At 47.2% G+C, this 15,037-nt stretch overlaps 1 protein-coding gene and 1 pseudogene across 1 annotated transcript in view; both read left to right on the top strand.

Annotated features, from left to right (window-relative positions):
- XXYLT1 (xyloside xylosyltransferase 1) overlaps nucleotides 1-15,037 on the top strand; it is a 190,368-nt gene that overhangs the window by 107,597 nt on the left and 67,734 nt on the right. Inside the window, exon 3 of the mRNA XM_060150334.1 lies at nucleotides 7,442-7,574. Coding sequence (XP_060006317.1) covers nucleotides 7,442-7,574 — 133 coding nt within the window. The remainder of the gene's footprint in view (nucleotides 1-7,441; nucleotides 7,575-15,037) is intronic.
- LOC132520548 (NADH dehydrogenase [ubiquinone] flavoprotein 2, mitochondrial-like) lies at nucleotides 4,500-5,333 on the top strand (annotated as a pseudogene).

The raw sequence follows: 15,037 nt of genomic DNA, 5'->3' as shown, positions 1-15,037 counted from the left end.
CTTGTAGGCAGCAATTCTTGCATTTCCTGAAATAGCCCAGGTCAGCTTTTCTGAGCTCTTGCCAAACTATTGTCCTCCGTGGAAACCAGCGTTTAAAGCTCCGGCTGCTGAGCCATGAGGTGGGAATGCCGGAAGCTCTTCCAGGTTCCATCGTTTACCAAGAGGCCTGGGCAACCAGCATCAGGGAGTTGAACTCACCTGAGGAGGTTGACCAGCCACAAGTGTGTTCCTCAAATACCAGGTGCACACACAGGTCTCTTCCTAACACGTGAGCCAAGCTTCCTTCTACCTGAGAACGTGACCTAGGCACACACTGATACTTCAGTTCTTGCTTTTGTGATTTAAACACGTCTGTGAGAAGATTTTAAGCCTGAGGGGCTGGTCGGAATGCCCCTCACCCAACTGATGGAATGTAGCAGTAGACACATTCCTGGGAATGCACAGGTCTGCCTAGAACAGAGGATGGTGGGCACAGGGAGGACATTGCTTGGTTGCTGGTCGCTGTGGCTCTCGCACGGGGCGCTGAGCTTGGGTCCCCATGGGTGGCTCTGAGATGCTAAGTCAGGTTCCTGCCTCCCTTTGAATTTAGCACAGCTCAAGGTGTGTTCTTAGAGGAATGTAAAGATTTGTTTGTTTTTTTAACGTCTCTGCCTGAGGTTAATGTGAGAATATGGAGAGCCATTTTCCCATTTCCAAAAGTTGCCTACAAACTGTGTGGGTCATGGAAGTCTTTCTTTTCTTTGGCTACTACTTATTAATCTGCAGGTTTACAGTTTCATGGGTAATTTGCGGATCCTCCATGAGCTAGTTGTGTTGAGTGCCTGGCAAGTCTTGTGCACAACCCTTTGGGCCATTACGCAATATCTTCTGCTCCCTAGGGGTTCATGGTCCATGCTGGGAGTGGGTGGTGGCAGGGGGGCTAGTTAACATGAGACCATTGGCTAGGGAGTCAGAAGACCTGAGTTCTGGGATCAGCTTGGCCACTTAGCTGGACTGTGCGATCCCTGGCAAGTCCTTCTGCTTCTTTGGTCCTCGGTTTCCCCATCTGTAAATGGGTATATTGGCCTCAGTTATTATCAGGTTCCCTTTTCAAATGCATTATCCTAGATTATTCTGTCCACTACCTTTTCTGCTTTCTTCTCATGGGATTGTGACATGGCGGACATTCAACCAGCCTGAGATGCGAGACATTTTTTTGCGTTTTGTAGACTACTCCTCCTTTTGCTCAAACATTCTCCCCAGTGCTTTATAGATTTCATCTCCTCTTTTCTTTGGGAGCAGTTATCTCATTCATTTATTCCTTACATTTCAGTGGTCTTACTTGCTGTCATTACAGCTGTCCTTCAACCAGCATCTTCTCTGGGCCATCACTGTGGCTGCTACTTCCACATATCAACCTTGTTTCATCCTCAAAACAGTCTTTCAGCATTATGTATAAAACGCGCCGGATGTAGTTCCCACAGAAATGACTATATCAAGGACCAGAGGAACAGGGCCCTTTAAAACATCTCATCCTAATGAATTCCAGCCTTCCTGGTAAGCATCTTCCTCTTTTCAGCAGCGACATTACAACTTGGCATCTTATTTCACAATTACATAAAAGGATAACTGTCTGGACAAATGCCTGCGTGTTAGTGCAGGCTGTGCTGGGAGCTGTCGGCCTCCCTGAACAGAAGGGAGTGTCCTCCTGCCTCAGCCTGAAAGTTGACAACTGGGTCAGTCCTTTCACATTGGTGTGAAGGGGTCACTTCATGCTGGAGCTGCTGCCTCTTTCCTTCCTAATCAGTTAACCTTGTGTGGCGAAGGCTCTCTCTCGAAAGAAGTCTTCCCAAGCTTAAGCAAATCCTTCCTGAAAGGTGCTTTACCAAGGAGGAGTTATAAAAAATATTAAAGCATCTCAAAGTCCTGTGTCTTAGGGCTGCACGTCACCTTCCCAAGTTCACTCCCAGCCAGTGCCTAAAGGTCTGGGAAAGTGCTCAGATTGACTGAGGGGCATATTAAGACAAGGCCAGGCTCTGCCCAAATGCATTAACTGGTCTCCTCAAGGGAATCTGATGTCCTTGAGCTCGGCCCTCTGCCCAGGTCCTGTCCAGGCAGGCCAGGGAAGGAGGTATTCGGATTGCTTCAGGCAGATTAAGTAGGATTTAGATGATCTTGAAAGACCAGAGAGTACACATAGCACATGGTAAGCCTTCAAGGAAGAATGACTGATTGACAGACCGCATGGCCCCCCGATCAGGAATTTCTCTAATTATAGTGAAATTACCGCTTTTATATAGAGGGCTTCCTCATAATTCTCATCTGACCAGGCTGTCGCTCTGCTTTTTGTCTATCAAGGTCTTTGGCACTTCTCCGTGCTCCCAGGCCTCCTGTGTGGGTAGCGGTGGAGCTAAAACTTACCTCCCAGGAGCTCCTCTCCCGTCACAAGCAGAATCAGGGTCTACTGGGAAGAGCATGCTGGGCTTTCAAGTCAAGCAGACCTGGGTTCAGATCCCAGCTCCGAGACTTGTTGGTTGTGGGACCTTGGGCTATTGTTTTTAACCTTTCTAAGCCTCTGGTTCTTCATTTAAACATGGGAATAACTCCACTTAACATGTTGGGTGGTTATGAGAAATAAAACTGTTGCCTGTATAATAATACCAGACACTTATAAACCACTCAGAGAAAGGGTGCTTCTCATGTGGCACTCGCTGGTATTATTGGAAGTACTCCCAGGGCTGTGAGGATGAGAGTTCCCTTTCTTTCATAGCCCTGACGGTGCCACAGAACTACCACCATACTTCCTTGAGGCCTCCCATCTCCAGGTCAAACACCCTTTTGTCCTCTCACCATCCCCACCCCCGGCGATGATGTGATTTCTCTGTTTGGGATGATGGTGCCATTCTGTCCCTGTCTCATGAGGGCTCTGCTCTACCGTGTGTGAGAGCTGCCTGAAACCCTGGATTTGGGAGCTCGGGACGCAGGAGATGGACTGAAAGAGAGAAATGGCTGGAGGGGTGTGTGCGGTGGAGCCTCCCCGTCATGACTCCTTGATGGCTGCAACTCATGCCTGGACACTCTCTCCTGGGACACAGTGGCCTTCCCTAAGGTCACCATCAGGTTCCTTACCTCTGTTCTCCAGGGCCAGCTCTGAGAGCAGCAGGTGCCCCGAGACTCCACCTTGTGGCCTGTTTCTCATCTCCTTCCTGGTTTAGGGCAGCGTCTAGGAGGCAGCCACGTCAGCACATGGGCTTGCTGACCTCCAGGCTCCTGGGTCATCACCCTTCCTAGTTTCTAGGTAGTTGTGATTATTGTCTTTAGTGCAGGAGGGGAAGTGGCAGTTTTGCTCACATTTACGTGTGGGGTGGGCAGTGTGAAGGCAGGCAGGCCGCCGGGTCCGAACTGGCCTGGGGCCCATTCTCATCTACCCCCTTCCCACAGGGGCCCAAGAAGCAGCCTGCTCCCCTCTGGCCTGAGCAGCTGGATTCTCACCTACTGGCACTTTTTTTTTTTCAGAAAACTCATATGGGATATCAGTTACTGATTTGTTTCTGCATCACAAAGGAAAGTAGAACAGAGACAAATGAATCAGTTTTCTTGAATCATGAGCTGTGATTTCTTCATAAACTAATCTAGAGAATGACTGAATTCCACAAACGTTCCTGAGCATTTACTGAATGCCAAGCCCCGCACTATGAGTGGACGGAGGCCAAGATGCCGAAGATGGGGTCCCTGTCTTCAGGGGGCTTCCACGGGCAGTGGGTCCTGACAGCGCCGTGCTCTGCAGCTGGGCCGCCGTGAAAGCGTGGTGGAGAGTTGAGGGGGGAGCCCGGCATTCTGGGTAGGTGGTGCTGTTACCTCACTGCTCCTCGCCTGCCCAAGTCCCCTTCTTCCGTTCAGTCTTCCTCAACTGCCTCAGGTTCTAGTGAGTGTTCCCTACTCTCCAGACCCTGGGTTCCTGTGGTGCCTACAGCCTGGATGACGTTTCCCACCTGTTCTCTCGTCTTCTTGGCATCACAGCCTCATGAGGCACACTGTATCATCTGCACTAACAAATGAAAAAACTAAGGTTTAGAGAAGTGAAATAATTTCCCCAGGGTCACAGAATTAATCAGCAGCAGAACTGGAATCTGCTCCCTTGTGGTCTGATTCCCAGGCCAGGCCTTCTCTTAGTACTACTCTTTCTCCTTCATCACTTAACCCTCTTCCATGTCACGTCAGCACTAGGTCCCCCCTTACTGTTTTCGGTCACCTGAGTGTCCCTCCCTGAGGGCAGGGCCCAGTCAGCTTGGTGTGTGGTCCCCTGCTGCCACCACTGGCCCAGGAGCTCAGACAGTCCTGTTGGATAAAGGATGGAGAATGATCTCAGTGCCTCTCTCCTCCCTTCTCGCCCCTGAGTCATCTGGGGGCAACGGAAGCAAACAGCTCTTAAGAGCCAGGTGATTGTGAGAGTCGGTCTGTCTAATTATAGCTCAGTTAGTCTTTCAGACAGTGGATTAAAAACATAACAGTAGACCTGGCGTGGCCCAAAGGCCCACAGTTTGGCCTGCCATGTTCCTCTCCGTGGTGCTCTGGGCCCGCGCGGCTGGCTTCGCTGCCCAGTGGGGAAGACATGTAAGGAATTTGCATAAGACAGCTGTGCAGAATGGAGCCGGAGAGAACTCCAGCTCTCTGGAGCTCTTATTTGTGCAGAGAGATACTCCTGAGAATAACCCAGATGCTCCATTTGATTTCACACCGGAAAACTGTAAGAGGATAGAGGCAGTTGTAAAAAACTACCCAGAAGGGCGTAAAGCAGCAGCTGCGCTTCCAGTCCTGGATTTAGCCCAAAGACAGAATGGATGGCTGCCCATCTCTGCTATGAACAAGGTTGCAGAAGTTTTACAAGTACCTCCAATGAGAGTATATGAAGTAGCAACTTTTTATACAGTGTATAACCGAAAGCCAGTTGGAAAACATGTTCAAGTCTGCACTACTACGCCTTGCGTGCTTCCCTTGCGTGCCTCGTAACTCCGACAGCATACTGGAGGTCATTCAGAAAAAGCTTGGTGTAAAGGTTGGAGAGACTACACCAGACAAACTTTTCACTCTTATAGAAGTGGAATGTTCAGGGGCCTGTGTAAACACACCAATGGTTCAAATAAATGACAGCTACTTTAAGGATCTGACACCTAAGGATATTGAAAAAATTATTGATGAACTCAAGGCTGGCAGAATCCCAAAACCTGGGCCAAGGAGTGGACGTTTCTCATGTGAGCCAGCCGGAGGTCTTACCTCTTTGACTGAACCACCTAAAGGACCTGGCTTTGGTGTGCAAGCACGCCTTTAATTTATATTCAACTGTAAATATGTCACTGGAGAAATAAAATACGAATCTCCTATCTACATAGACTTTTTATATTATTTGTTCATTTCCGTCTGTGTACACCTTGCTTGTAACCTAGCAACCTGCAGCTATAAGTGCCACGTCAGAACTTCAGAGCACCATTTTAGTCGTCTGCTGTCTTTGGCTAACTATGAACACATTATTCCATAAGCTAGTTAACAGTTATTTCAATATTACCCATTTTCAACTGCCCCTTCACTTTTTTTTTTTTTTTGGCGATACACGGGCCTCTCACTGTTGTGGCCTCTCCCGTTGCGGAGCACAGGCTCCGGACGCGCAGGCTCAGCGGCCATGGCCCACGGGCCCAGCCGCTCTGCGGCATGTGGGATCTTCCCGGACTGGGGCACGAACCCGTGTCCCCTGCATCGGCAGACGGACTCTCAACCACTGCGCCACCAGGGAAGCCCACCCCTTCACTTTTATCAGTAATATTAGGTTATTGTGAAGTAAAAATTCTGTCAAATTTCAAATACATTTTGCTCTCCCATCTTTAGTCATAGCCAAGTCTTAAGTTAATGTGATATTTCTATAAACCTTATTTGTCAGTATTCTCTTTAAACATTTTTATATTTACGGCACACAATTGTTACTGTAATTTCAACTGGTAAATAACACATCAAGCAGACTGTAGGTGTGACGAGGACAGGGTAGTTGTCTCTAGAAGTACTGTTTATCATTTTTAAAGAAGGAAGGTACAAAGCAAAACCTGACCCTGCAAGTATACAAAAACTAATTGGGGGAGGAAACTGCAAGTGTAACTTGAGTTGGAAAGTTCGGTGGATATGGGAAATATACTCCTCAGCTGAATGCATATTACAACTTAGAAGAAAGAATAAAACCCTTTGTGTACAATGTCCAGTTCAAGAAACTAGATATGAGTTTTACAAGCTGGAATAAAAAATGAACAGCCAGCTTTAATTCAGGGATAGATCTAAACTAATCCAGTTGTTCCAGGATTTCTCAGAGTCACTGTTTGGCCTTGATCTTATGACAGACTAGTAACTATGATGCTTATGAATATGATTATTTTTAAGACTGTCTTTAAAAACTAGTTTTTGAGAAATGAAATTGAGTAATTTGTACTGTGGATGGACCTAGAGTCTGTCATACAGAGTGAACTAAGTCAGAAAGAGAAAAACACATACCGTATGCTAACACATATATATGGAATCTAAAAAAAAAAAGGTTCTTATGATCCTAGGGGCAGGACAGGAATAAAGACACAGACGTAGGGAATGGACTTGAAGACACGGGGAGGGGGAAGGGTAAGCTGGGACGAAGTGAGGGAGTGGTATGGACATATATACACTACCAAATGTAAAATAGATAGCTAGTGGGAAGCAGCCACATAGCACAGGAAGATCGTTCCCTGCTTTGTGACCACCTAGAGGGGTGTGATAGGGAGGGTGGGAGGGAGATGCAAGAGGGAAGGAGATATGGGGATATATGTATATGTATAGCGGATTCCCTTTGTTATAAACAGAAACTAACACAACACTGTAAAGCAATTATACTCCAATAAAGATGTTAAAAAAACAACCCAAAAAACAGTATCTGAGGTCTTTTAGCTGTTTTTCTCTGGGTCAGCATCCTAACTCCACACATACCTAGGTTTGCAGAAATATATAGGAATAAGAACCTGAAGCAATAATGACTTCTGTGGGTCACTTACTACCTGTACCCCAAAGAGAAACACCTGTAGCTTTGAGTTTTCAGTAGGGTGTCCGTGTACTGTATCATCTAAATCAGATACTTTTGAGAATGAAATGGTGCCCTGTTGACAATTACCCCAGGGCAGTGGCCTAAACTGGAGGATCTGGTTGCCTAGTTTTACAGAAACTGTATGTCTGCAATTGGAAGGAAATCTTCAGGGCCCCTGTTTTTTATGAAGGCTTCTAGTGAGTGGGGGCTTGCTGGTAGATGAAGGGCCTTTGTTTCAAGCAGTGTCTTTGCATTATTCAGTGACAGCAAGAACAATCCAGTACCCTTTTCTGCACCTTCCACTTCATTTTCTGTCAGTGGCTGAGCCTCCCAGGATGTGTGCCTGTCTCATTATTGTATTGTTCTTTCCTCCAGAGATCCTGCGGATAATTCAGCTGGACCTAGACCTAAAGTACAAGACCAACATCCGGGAATTGTTTGAGGAGTTCGATAACTTCCTGCCCGGCGCCGTCATTGGCATAGCAAGGGAGATGCAGCCAGTATACAGGTATGTAGCAGCTCGTGGGGGGCCTCCAGGACCCCTCCTCACCCCCCCTCCACCCTCGGCAGATGGGGACTGATCCGTCTGCAGTCTTTCTGTGCTGAATATCTCAGGGACACGTTTGTACTTATTGCTTATATTTAGTAGTATGGGCAGGTGGGTCTGCACCGAATCCATAGATGTTACTTCATTCATTTGGCGGAGTTTGTGACATTTTTTCTTGTGGAAAGCCCAGCCATTTGGATTGTTGGTTCTGGCTCAGCTCAGAATTTTAAAATCTTGGGCTTTGACTTACAGAGAAGGTATCAAGATACAGCTTTCACTTGCCAGTCTGGTGATGAACTAGGTTTTCTTGGCCTCGAGTCACCGTGACCCCTCCTCTGTATAAGTGGAGTGGGTTTATCAGTGTCTTTCAGGGAGGGAGAGGCAGCATAATTTTGGAACACAGATTGGCATCTGCTAGTGAAACGCGCGTTCTGGTGCTGCAGTGTTTCCCTGTCAGGTGTGCAGCATAAAGAAACTCCAGCACCTGAGGACCAGGAGACACATTCAAGAGTGTTTGTCGCGGCATTATTTGTAGTAGCCCAAACTGAAAACAACCTAAATGCTCATAGACAGCAGAATGGATAAATATAATATATTCAGCTAACTGAGTATTATATAAAGATAAAACGAGCAGACGGGGAGCTAGCTATGTGAATTGATAGGCAAAATGGAAATGTAATCTTTAGGGATATATACGCAAGTGGTGAACATCATAAGGAAAACCAAGAAAATGATGGTTCCCAAAACCAGCATGACTGTTGCCTCTGGAGGGAGCGGAGGAGTGGTGGGGACGCAGACACAGGTGGGGATTGCCGCTGGAGGGCTGCATTTCTTTTGTGCTGCACTTGAGGGAGTGTGTCTGTGTTTGCATGTACTCCTTTGTACGTAATATATGTCTTACAATTTAAAAAAATTTAAAAAGGGAAAGAAAAGCAGAAACACATGTAGGTTTTTGTTAAAAACTAGGCCCACGGCCTGGGATTTCACTGCCCCTGGGCTGGCCCACCCTTCGTTCTCAGTGCACACCCTCCTGCTGGCTCCCTGTGGGCATTCTCAGAGCTAGGCCCAGTCTTTGGAGAGCTGCAGGGCACCGGCAACTGGTGACTCAAGGACACGCATTTCCTCTAAGACAGAGGAGAGTGACAGCCTCGGCTTGGTTGTAGTTATTTGCAAGACCCAAATCACACAACAGGAAATTCCTGCAAGGCCTCTGAATGAGTCGATAACTCCTGGGCCTGGTGGGCTGTTCTCCCTTACGTAATCCTCTTGCAGTTTGCCCCAGAGTGACAGAGTGGAGCCCTTTACTCTGCTGTGTGTGGGGAAGGGGGAGGTTTGGGCAAACATCTGCCCTGGTACTCATAGCAGCCTCCCTGCCTCATTCCCTCACCTTCATACAAGGTGTATCTTATGTCTGGGGGTCTTGATTTAACAGAGAGAGGAGGGACTTCCTTGGCAGTCCAGTGGTTAAGACTCCACGCTTCCACTGCAAGGGGACACGGGTTAGGTCCCTGGTCAGGGAACAAAGATCCTGGGAGGAGATGGAAGAAGCACTCAGAGTCTGATATGCTATGTGCTGGTGCCTGCCCAGCCACCATGCTTGGGCTCCTCCGTCTGGGAATGGGAGCAGGTGGGCTCCGAGACCTCCGTCTTTCAGCCCTGGCCTTTGTGATCCCAGCCCTTCCAACCCTCACCATTTCCGCACAGTCTTTCCTTGGCCTGAGGTTGCTTGTCAGCTGGTGAGATCCTCACTGCTCCGTAGGGCCAGTGCCCCAGGGATCCTTAAACCAGGCTTACTATTAAGTGCAGTTAGAGCCCGGAGGCCTCCAAGCCTCGGTTTGGAATCTTCTCATGTAATATATATGGAAACCTGATCACACTTATTTAAATGGTGTTGGCCAGAATTCATGTTTTCTGTACCTTGAGGATTTTAAAAACAGTGAAACTTAAATCAATTTAATTGGCTTTTTCAAGAGAAATCTTGGAAAGATTTTAGATCCAAAATGAAGTTGAGTTTTTCTCACCTTCAGAATCTTTAATTATCATTCTCTACGATGAGACAGAAGAGACCCCTGCGTCAGGGCAGCTGGTAGAGTCCAAAAAATGCCTTGTTTGTAGGGCTTGCGCCCTCAGAATCAACAGAAATTAAAAGTCCGTCCATGTCCTCCCCCCCCCGCTTCCACCCCCCTCCAGCTGAAATGTTTCTAAACACCTCTGATAATTAAGTCTGCAAATGACTGCCCTGAGCTAATCTGCGCCCCGGGGTTCTGGATAATTGCCTTTGGGTATTTGTTTCAGGCTGAGAATGGTGCTGGCTGGGGTGGAAACAGTGTGGTTTTTTGCCATCTTCCACAGAAAACTGGAGGCTCCAGTGGCCCAAAAGATCAAGTGTTAGTTGTCTGCCACTTTGGAGTCTGTGCCTGTGTGTTTGTAGGGAGGGGTGGGAGAAGCAAGAGGAGGGGTGAAGGCAGGGGAGTAAACAGGGCCTGAGCAAGGGTAGGCAGAGCGGAGCCCTTGTGAACAGGCTCAGCTCCATCTCCATGGACTTGGCCATTGTAGCTGGTGGGGAATCCCCGCGGCTGTCTGCCCACCTGTGTGGGCACCACCCTCCCCCAGGAACTGGCAGTGGGGCCTGACTGCCACGTGGTCTCCCTGAGTGTGGACTGTGAGATGGGCAGGATTTTATCATAAACAGAAGCTGCTAGCATCTGTGAAAAGAAAGGAAAATTTAGAAACCAAACAGCACAAAAGCAAAACAACTGATGAACAGAGCACATTCTGATCTGGAAACTCACTAAGCAGAAATAAATCTAGACCGTCTCAGCTGTGTTCTTTTTATAGTCACTTGTCCGACAGTTACTGTACTTCAACAAAGGCACATATTAAGTCATTTTTATGGCTGTTTCCCTTCGATTGTGTGCCACAGATGTTAGAGGCTTGGGGGGCTGGAGGAGAAAGTATTTCCCACTGTCCTTTTGACAGATAGCTTTTTAAAAAACAATTCCCCCCCCAGAACATAACACCAAATCAACTGTGTTTTTGGGAAAATGATGGCTCGTGGGATGCTAGCATAGGGATAGAGGAGCCTTTTCCTCTTGGGTCCCTGTAAGATTTTGTTGAGTCAGATATCTCATGACCTTCCTCAACTGAAAACTGGGGAGCAGTGGTCATCTTGGGTGGAACATTGTCCTTCTTGTCTTGACTCTTTCTCTGCCTCTTTGTCAGGGAAATATGGTTAGCTGGGCAATGTGGTTAGTTGGGATTAGTGGCCCAAAGGAGAGAAGGGTCTAGTGCTTTCTCTGTAAATAGAATGATCTCTGTAAGTAGACGACTGTATTTTGCAAATATGTGTTAGTCCAGGATGCCGTTTAGAATTTACTTCCTTATGAATGTATTGGAAAAGTAAAGAAAACTGTTGGATCTGCTCTGTGTACAACCTATAAAAATTATAAGGGTGTATCAGCAGGCAAAGCAGCCATATGTAGAAGAAATAGCGCTCAGATTATACTCAGAAGCCGTGGATTATAGTCCTGCCTTTCACGAATTACCCATGTGACACTTTGCAAGTCAGTTGATTCTCTGAACTTCTGTGTTTTCATCTGTAAGTGGGGATAAATATGGCTAATACACAGAATTACTGGAACACTCAAATGAAATAATGCACATGCAAGTTTCTGGTGTAGAAGAGACTCTCAGTAAAGGCGTTGTCTCCCTCCTTCCTTAATCATCACAACTGCATTTGTGTTTTCCTTTCCTGCTGATGTGTTTTTCTGTATACCTCCTCTTCTACCCCACTCCCAACCATATAGGATTGCCAGTTAAAATGCAGGATACCCAGTTAAATCAAATTTCAGATAAACAACGAATACTTGTTTTAGGTAAGTATATCCCAAATATTGTATAGGGTTATACTTACACAAGTATTTGTTGTTTATCTGAAATTTAAATTTAACTGGGTATCCTGTTGGGTTCCCTTCCTCCCTTCTCTCCCTCTCTCCCTTCCTTTCTTCCCTTCTTTCTTTGCTAAATCTGGCAGTTCTACCCCTGCCAAAGTGTTAAACCCTCCCTTTTTAGCAGAGGACTGTGAGCTGGCTTTTTTATAAGATCCTTGAGTGAGCAGGAACAAAGGATATGGAACTGGAGCTTATGAGGGAAACGGGTGGGAGGGTGGGAGGCTGGGAGGGAGGGAGGGAGGCTGGGAGGGTGGGAGGCTGGGAAGGTGGGAGGGTGGGAGGCTGGGAAGGTGGGAGGGTGGGAGGCTGGGAAGGAGGGAGGCTGGGAGGGTGGGAGGCTGGGAGGGAGGGAGGCTGGGAGGCTGGGAGGGAGGGAGGGAGGCTGGGAGGGTGGGAGGCTGGGAGGCAGCCCTTAAAGTCTCCCTGAGGCACCAGGCCTGAGGTCCACCACCCACCCCCTGCAGGGGGCCCAGACTGTGGCCTGGGTCCTCAGGGGAGGCCCCTGGGGCTAGGAAGCCTGGCAGTGGCTTAGCCAGGTCACAGGGCCCCTGCTGAGCCTGGAATGAGTGAGTGTGTGAATGTGTGTGTGTGTGTGTCTGTCTGTGTGTTGAGGAGCTGGGGTCACAACCATTGGTCATGGTCACTCTGTCTTGAAGCTGCCGCCTGAGGAGCTGCTGAATGGCAGCTTTGTTGGTGGGGGCCGTGGGCTTCCGGTTCATTCTCTCTTGGCTCCACAGGCTGGCTGTGTGCTGGTTTGAGCCCAAACCCACCATGAGGTGGAAGCAGCAGGCTAATCCTGTCAGCTGCTGATAACCCCACCAGGCAGGAATTTGCTTTTGTGGTAAATATTTGAATAGTGTCCACTCTTTTACCTTTAGGTCATGTGCTTTTTACTGATAGCAGTTGTGCCAGCCTAACCTCTTTCCAGATGCTTGGAATGAAAATGTCCAGCGTATTTGCAGGCTGCTTTATCCCACTCCTGGGACTGGAGAAGGGCTCTCCGGGACATTGGGAAGGAGGTGAGGACTAGCACAGAAGTAGGAGGGGAGGAAGTGGACTGATACCACCTCTGCCACTCAAGGCTGTGTGACCTTGGGGAAGTTTCTTGATCTCTCTGAGCTTCAGTTTCTTTAGCTGAGACCTGGAGATTATAGCACTGTACAGTACTGTATATGGTGGAGTTGACTGGAGGCTAAATTAAACAGTGTGCCTGGCACAGAGTAGCACTTCCTGCTGGTGGTAGCAATTTTATCCAGTCCCACTCAGCCACTTGGTTCTGTGACCTAAGGGAAATCATTTAACCTCTGAGGTTCAGCTTCCTCATGGTATGTGAAACTGGAGCAACTGATAATTTAGCATAATTAGTGCTGATACTTTGGCTTCTCAGCATCTGAACCCCCTTCCCATGTTTGAGGAATGTCCTGCCATAGAAGCCTGCCTCCCTTTATGGAAGACAAACAGGCTGGAGACTCTCTTTCCTGGACTCCTTGCAGCTAGGGTGTTGTCGCTGTGTTCCCCTTCTTCATTCCCTCCCCTGAGGAAAGCACCCTCAGCAATTTAGCATCTATGCAGGCTTGTTTTATACTTTTACTATATACCCTAAGCAATATAAGGTACTTGCAGAAGAGAAACTGACAGTATTACAAGGAGAAAACAATGAGTCCACAATGACGGAGTGACATGTTAACATGCCTCTATCAGAAACCAAGAGCTCAGAGAGGCGGAAGGTAGGCATACAGAAGATCGCAGCAGAGGAGGAAGGAAAAGGGGGGGCGGGGGACGTGAGGAGGACAGACTGTGCCTGAGGCAGGCACCGGTCCCCTGTTTCACACCGTGAGCCTGGCTGGGGGCCTGCGGTATTTCAGTGCCCTCCAGAGCATGACCTTCCGGTCACTACCTGCTTCTGGACTCCAGCCCTTGGCTCTAGTGGTTTCTGGTTCATGGAGATGTTCATATCATTTTTCACCCCTATTATTTCCCTTCCCCTGCTACATTCCTTGAATTTAAAAAATTATTATATAAGAGTAATACATTTTCATTAAAAATTCAAACAGTATGCGAGGATTATTATTTTTCCAGAAATTTTCTACAGATTTATCAGTTGTGTGTGTGTGTGTGCGCGTGGTGTGTATAAGTGGACTCATACTTTATATACCCTTGTGCATCTTTTTTTATTTGCTAAACAGTGTATCTTGGCCATCCTTATACCTAACTCAGTATTCCTTTATTAAACATTGCTAGTCTCCCAATATAATTTTTTTTTTTTTTTACGTTTTATTTTGGAAAACTTCCAACATAGAGGTAGACAGAATCATGTATCTGTCTAGAGTCTAGTATTCTGGGTGCTTCAGTATTGTAATATTCATGGAGCTTCAGTAATTATCAACTCTGAGCCAACCTTGTTTCATCTTTACCCCCATCCACTTTTCCTCTTCCCTCTTCCCCAGCCACCCCCATTATTTTGAAGCAAACCCAGACAGCATACCATTTCATCAGTAAATGTCATTTAAAATCCATTATTTTTTTAAAAAAAACAATTCTATGTGCTTGTTTCTGGGTTTGGAGCTGAGAGGTTGTGTGAACTCATGGTGTCATTTTGTCTTCAAGTTTCTCTGTCTGAAATCAGTTTGTATGAGGGAGGAAAACAGACAGACACGGCTCTAACATCTAGCCAAGCAGCATCTTCCATCACTCTCCAGATTGTCTTATGTCAGGATGTTAATGTAGCAGTAGTGTCTTGAAGATTCTATGGCCAATATAAATTCAGGTCCATTGCTCACTAGGCATGAAGCTCTGCTTGTAAGAGAACCTGTCCCCGCCGTCGTTCCAGGATGAGTAAGCATGGGGCTTGGAGGTGAAAGGTAGTAGATTTTCTCCTGACACCTGAGGATCAACTTCTTGCCTCTTTGTTCTCGTGTTTTTTAAAAAATTAACCAAGATTGAACCTGTCAGTTTCTATTAGAGTTAAATCTGAGTAAAGAGAAAAAAGCTTGCCAGCTTTTAAACTAGTGACTGATAAAGAAGCCCCGTATTCCTTCTTCCCTGGGATTTAGAAGACAGGGCTGACTGCTTTTGCGGAGCCCGTGTAACCTGCAGGCAGTGGTGTAGCCCCTCCAGGAATCACTAGCAAAAGGGGAGAGAAATACCTGCCCTGCGGTGGAGATACAAATATCTATTAGAAGCTCATTATTTTTTAATGACCCCACTGGGAAAATATATTTTAAAAGGAAAAAGCTGCATACAGAAAACCTGAGTGGAATTCTGTTACTGTTAATGTAATTATTTCCTCTCTGACGGCTGTGCCCGCCAGGGAAGCTGTGAACATCTGCTGTCATCTGAAGGCCATAGGAGTCAGGGAGGCTCCCAAAGGCTGAATGCTCAGGCTGAGATGAGGCCCTGGTGGGGACCATGTGAGGGGCTTCCCTCCTCTGAAAACACTACTCATTTCAGCTCTTCTGTCATCCTGTGCATTAT

Source organism: Lagenorhynchus albirostris, chromosome 5 (genome assembly GCF_949774975.1).
Source record: "Lagenorhynchus albirostris chromosome 5, mLagAlb1.1, whole genome shotgun sequence".
NCBI classification, from domain to species: domain Eukaryota; kingdom Metazoa; phylum Chordata; class Mammalia; order Artiodactyla; family Delphinidae; genus Lagenorhynchus; species Lagenorhynchus albirostris.
The sequence above is the reverse complement of the archived record's forward strand: the minus strand, read 5'-3'. Positions and strand labels throughout refer to the sequence as shown.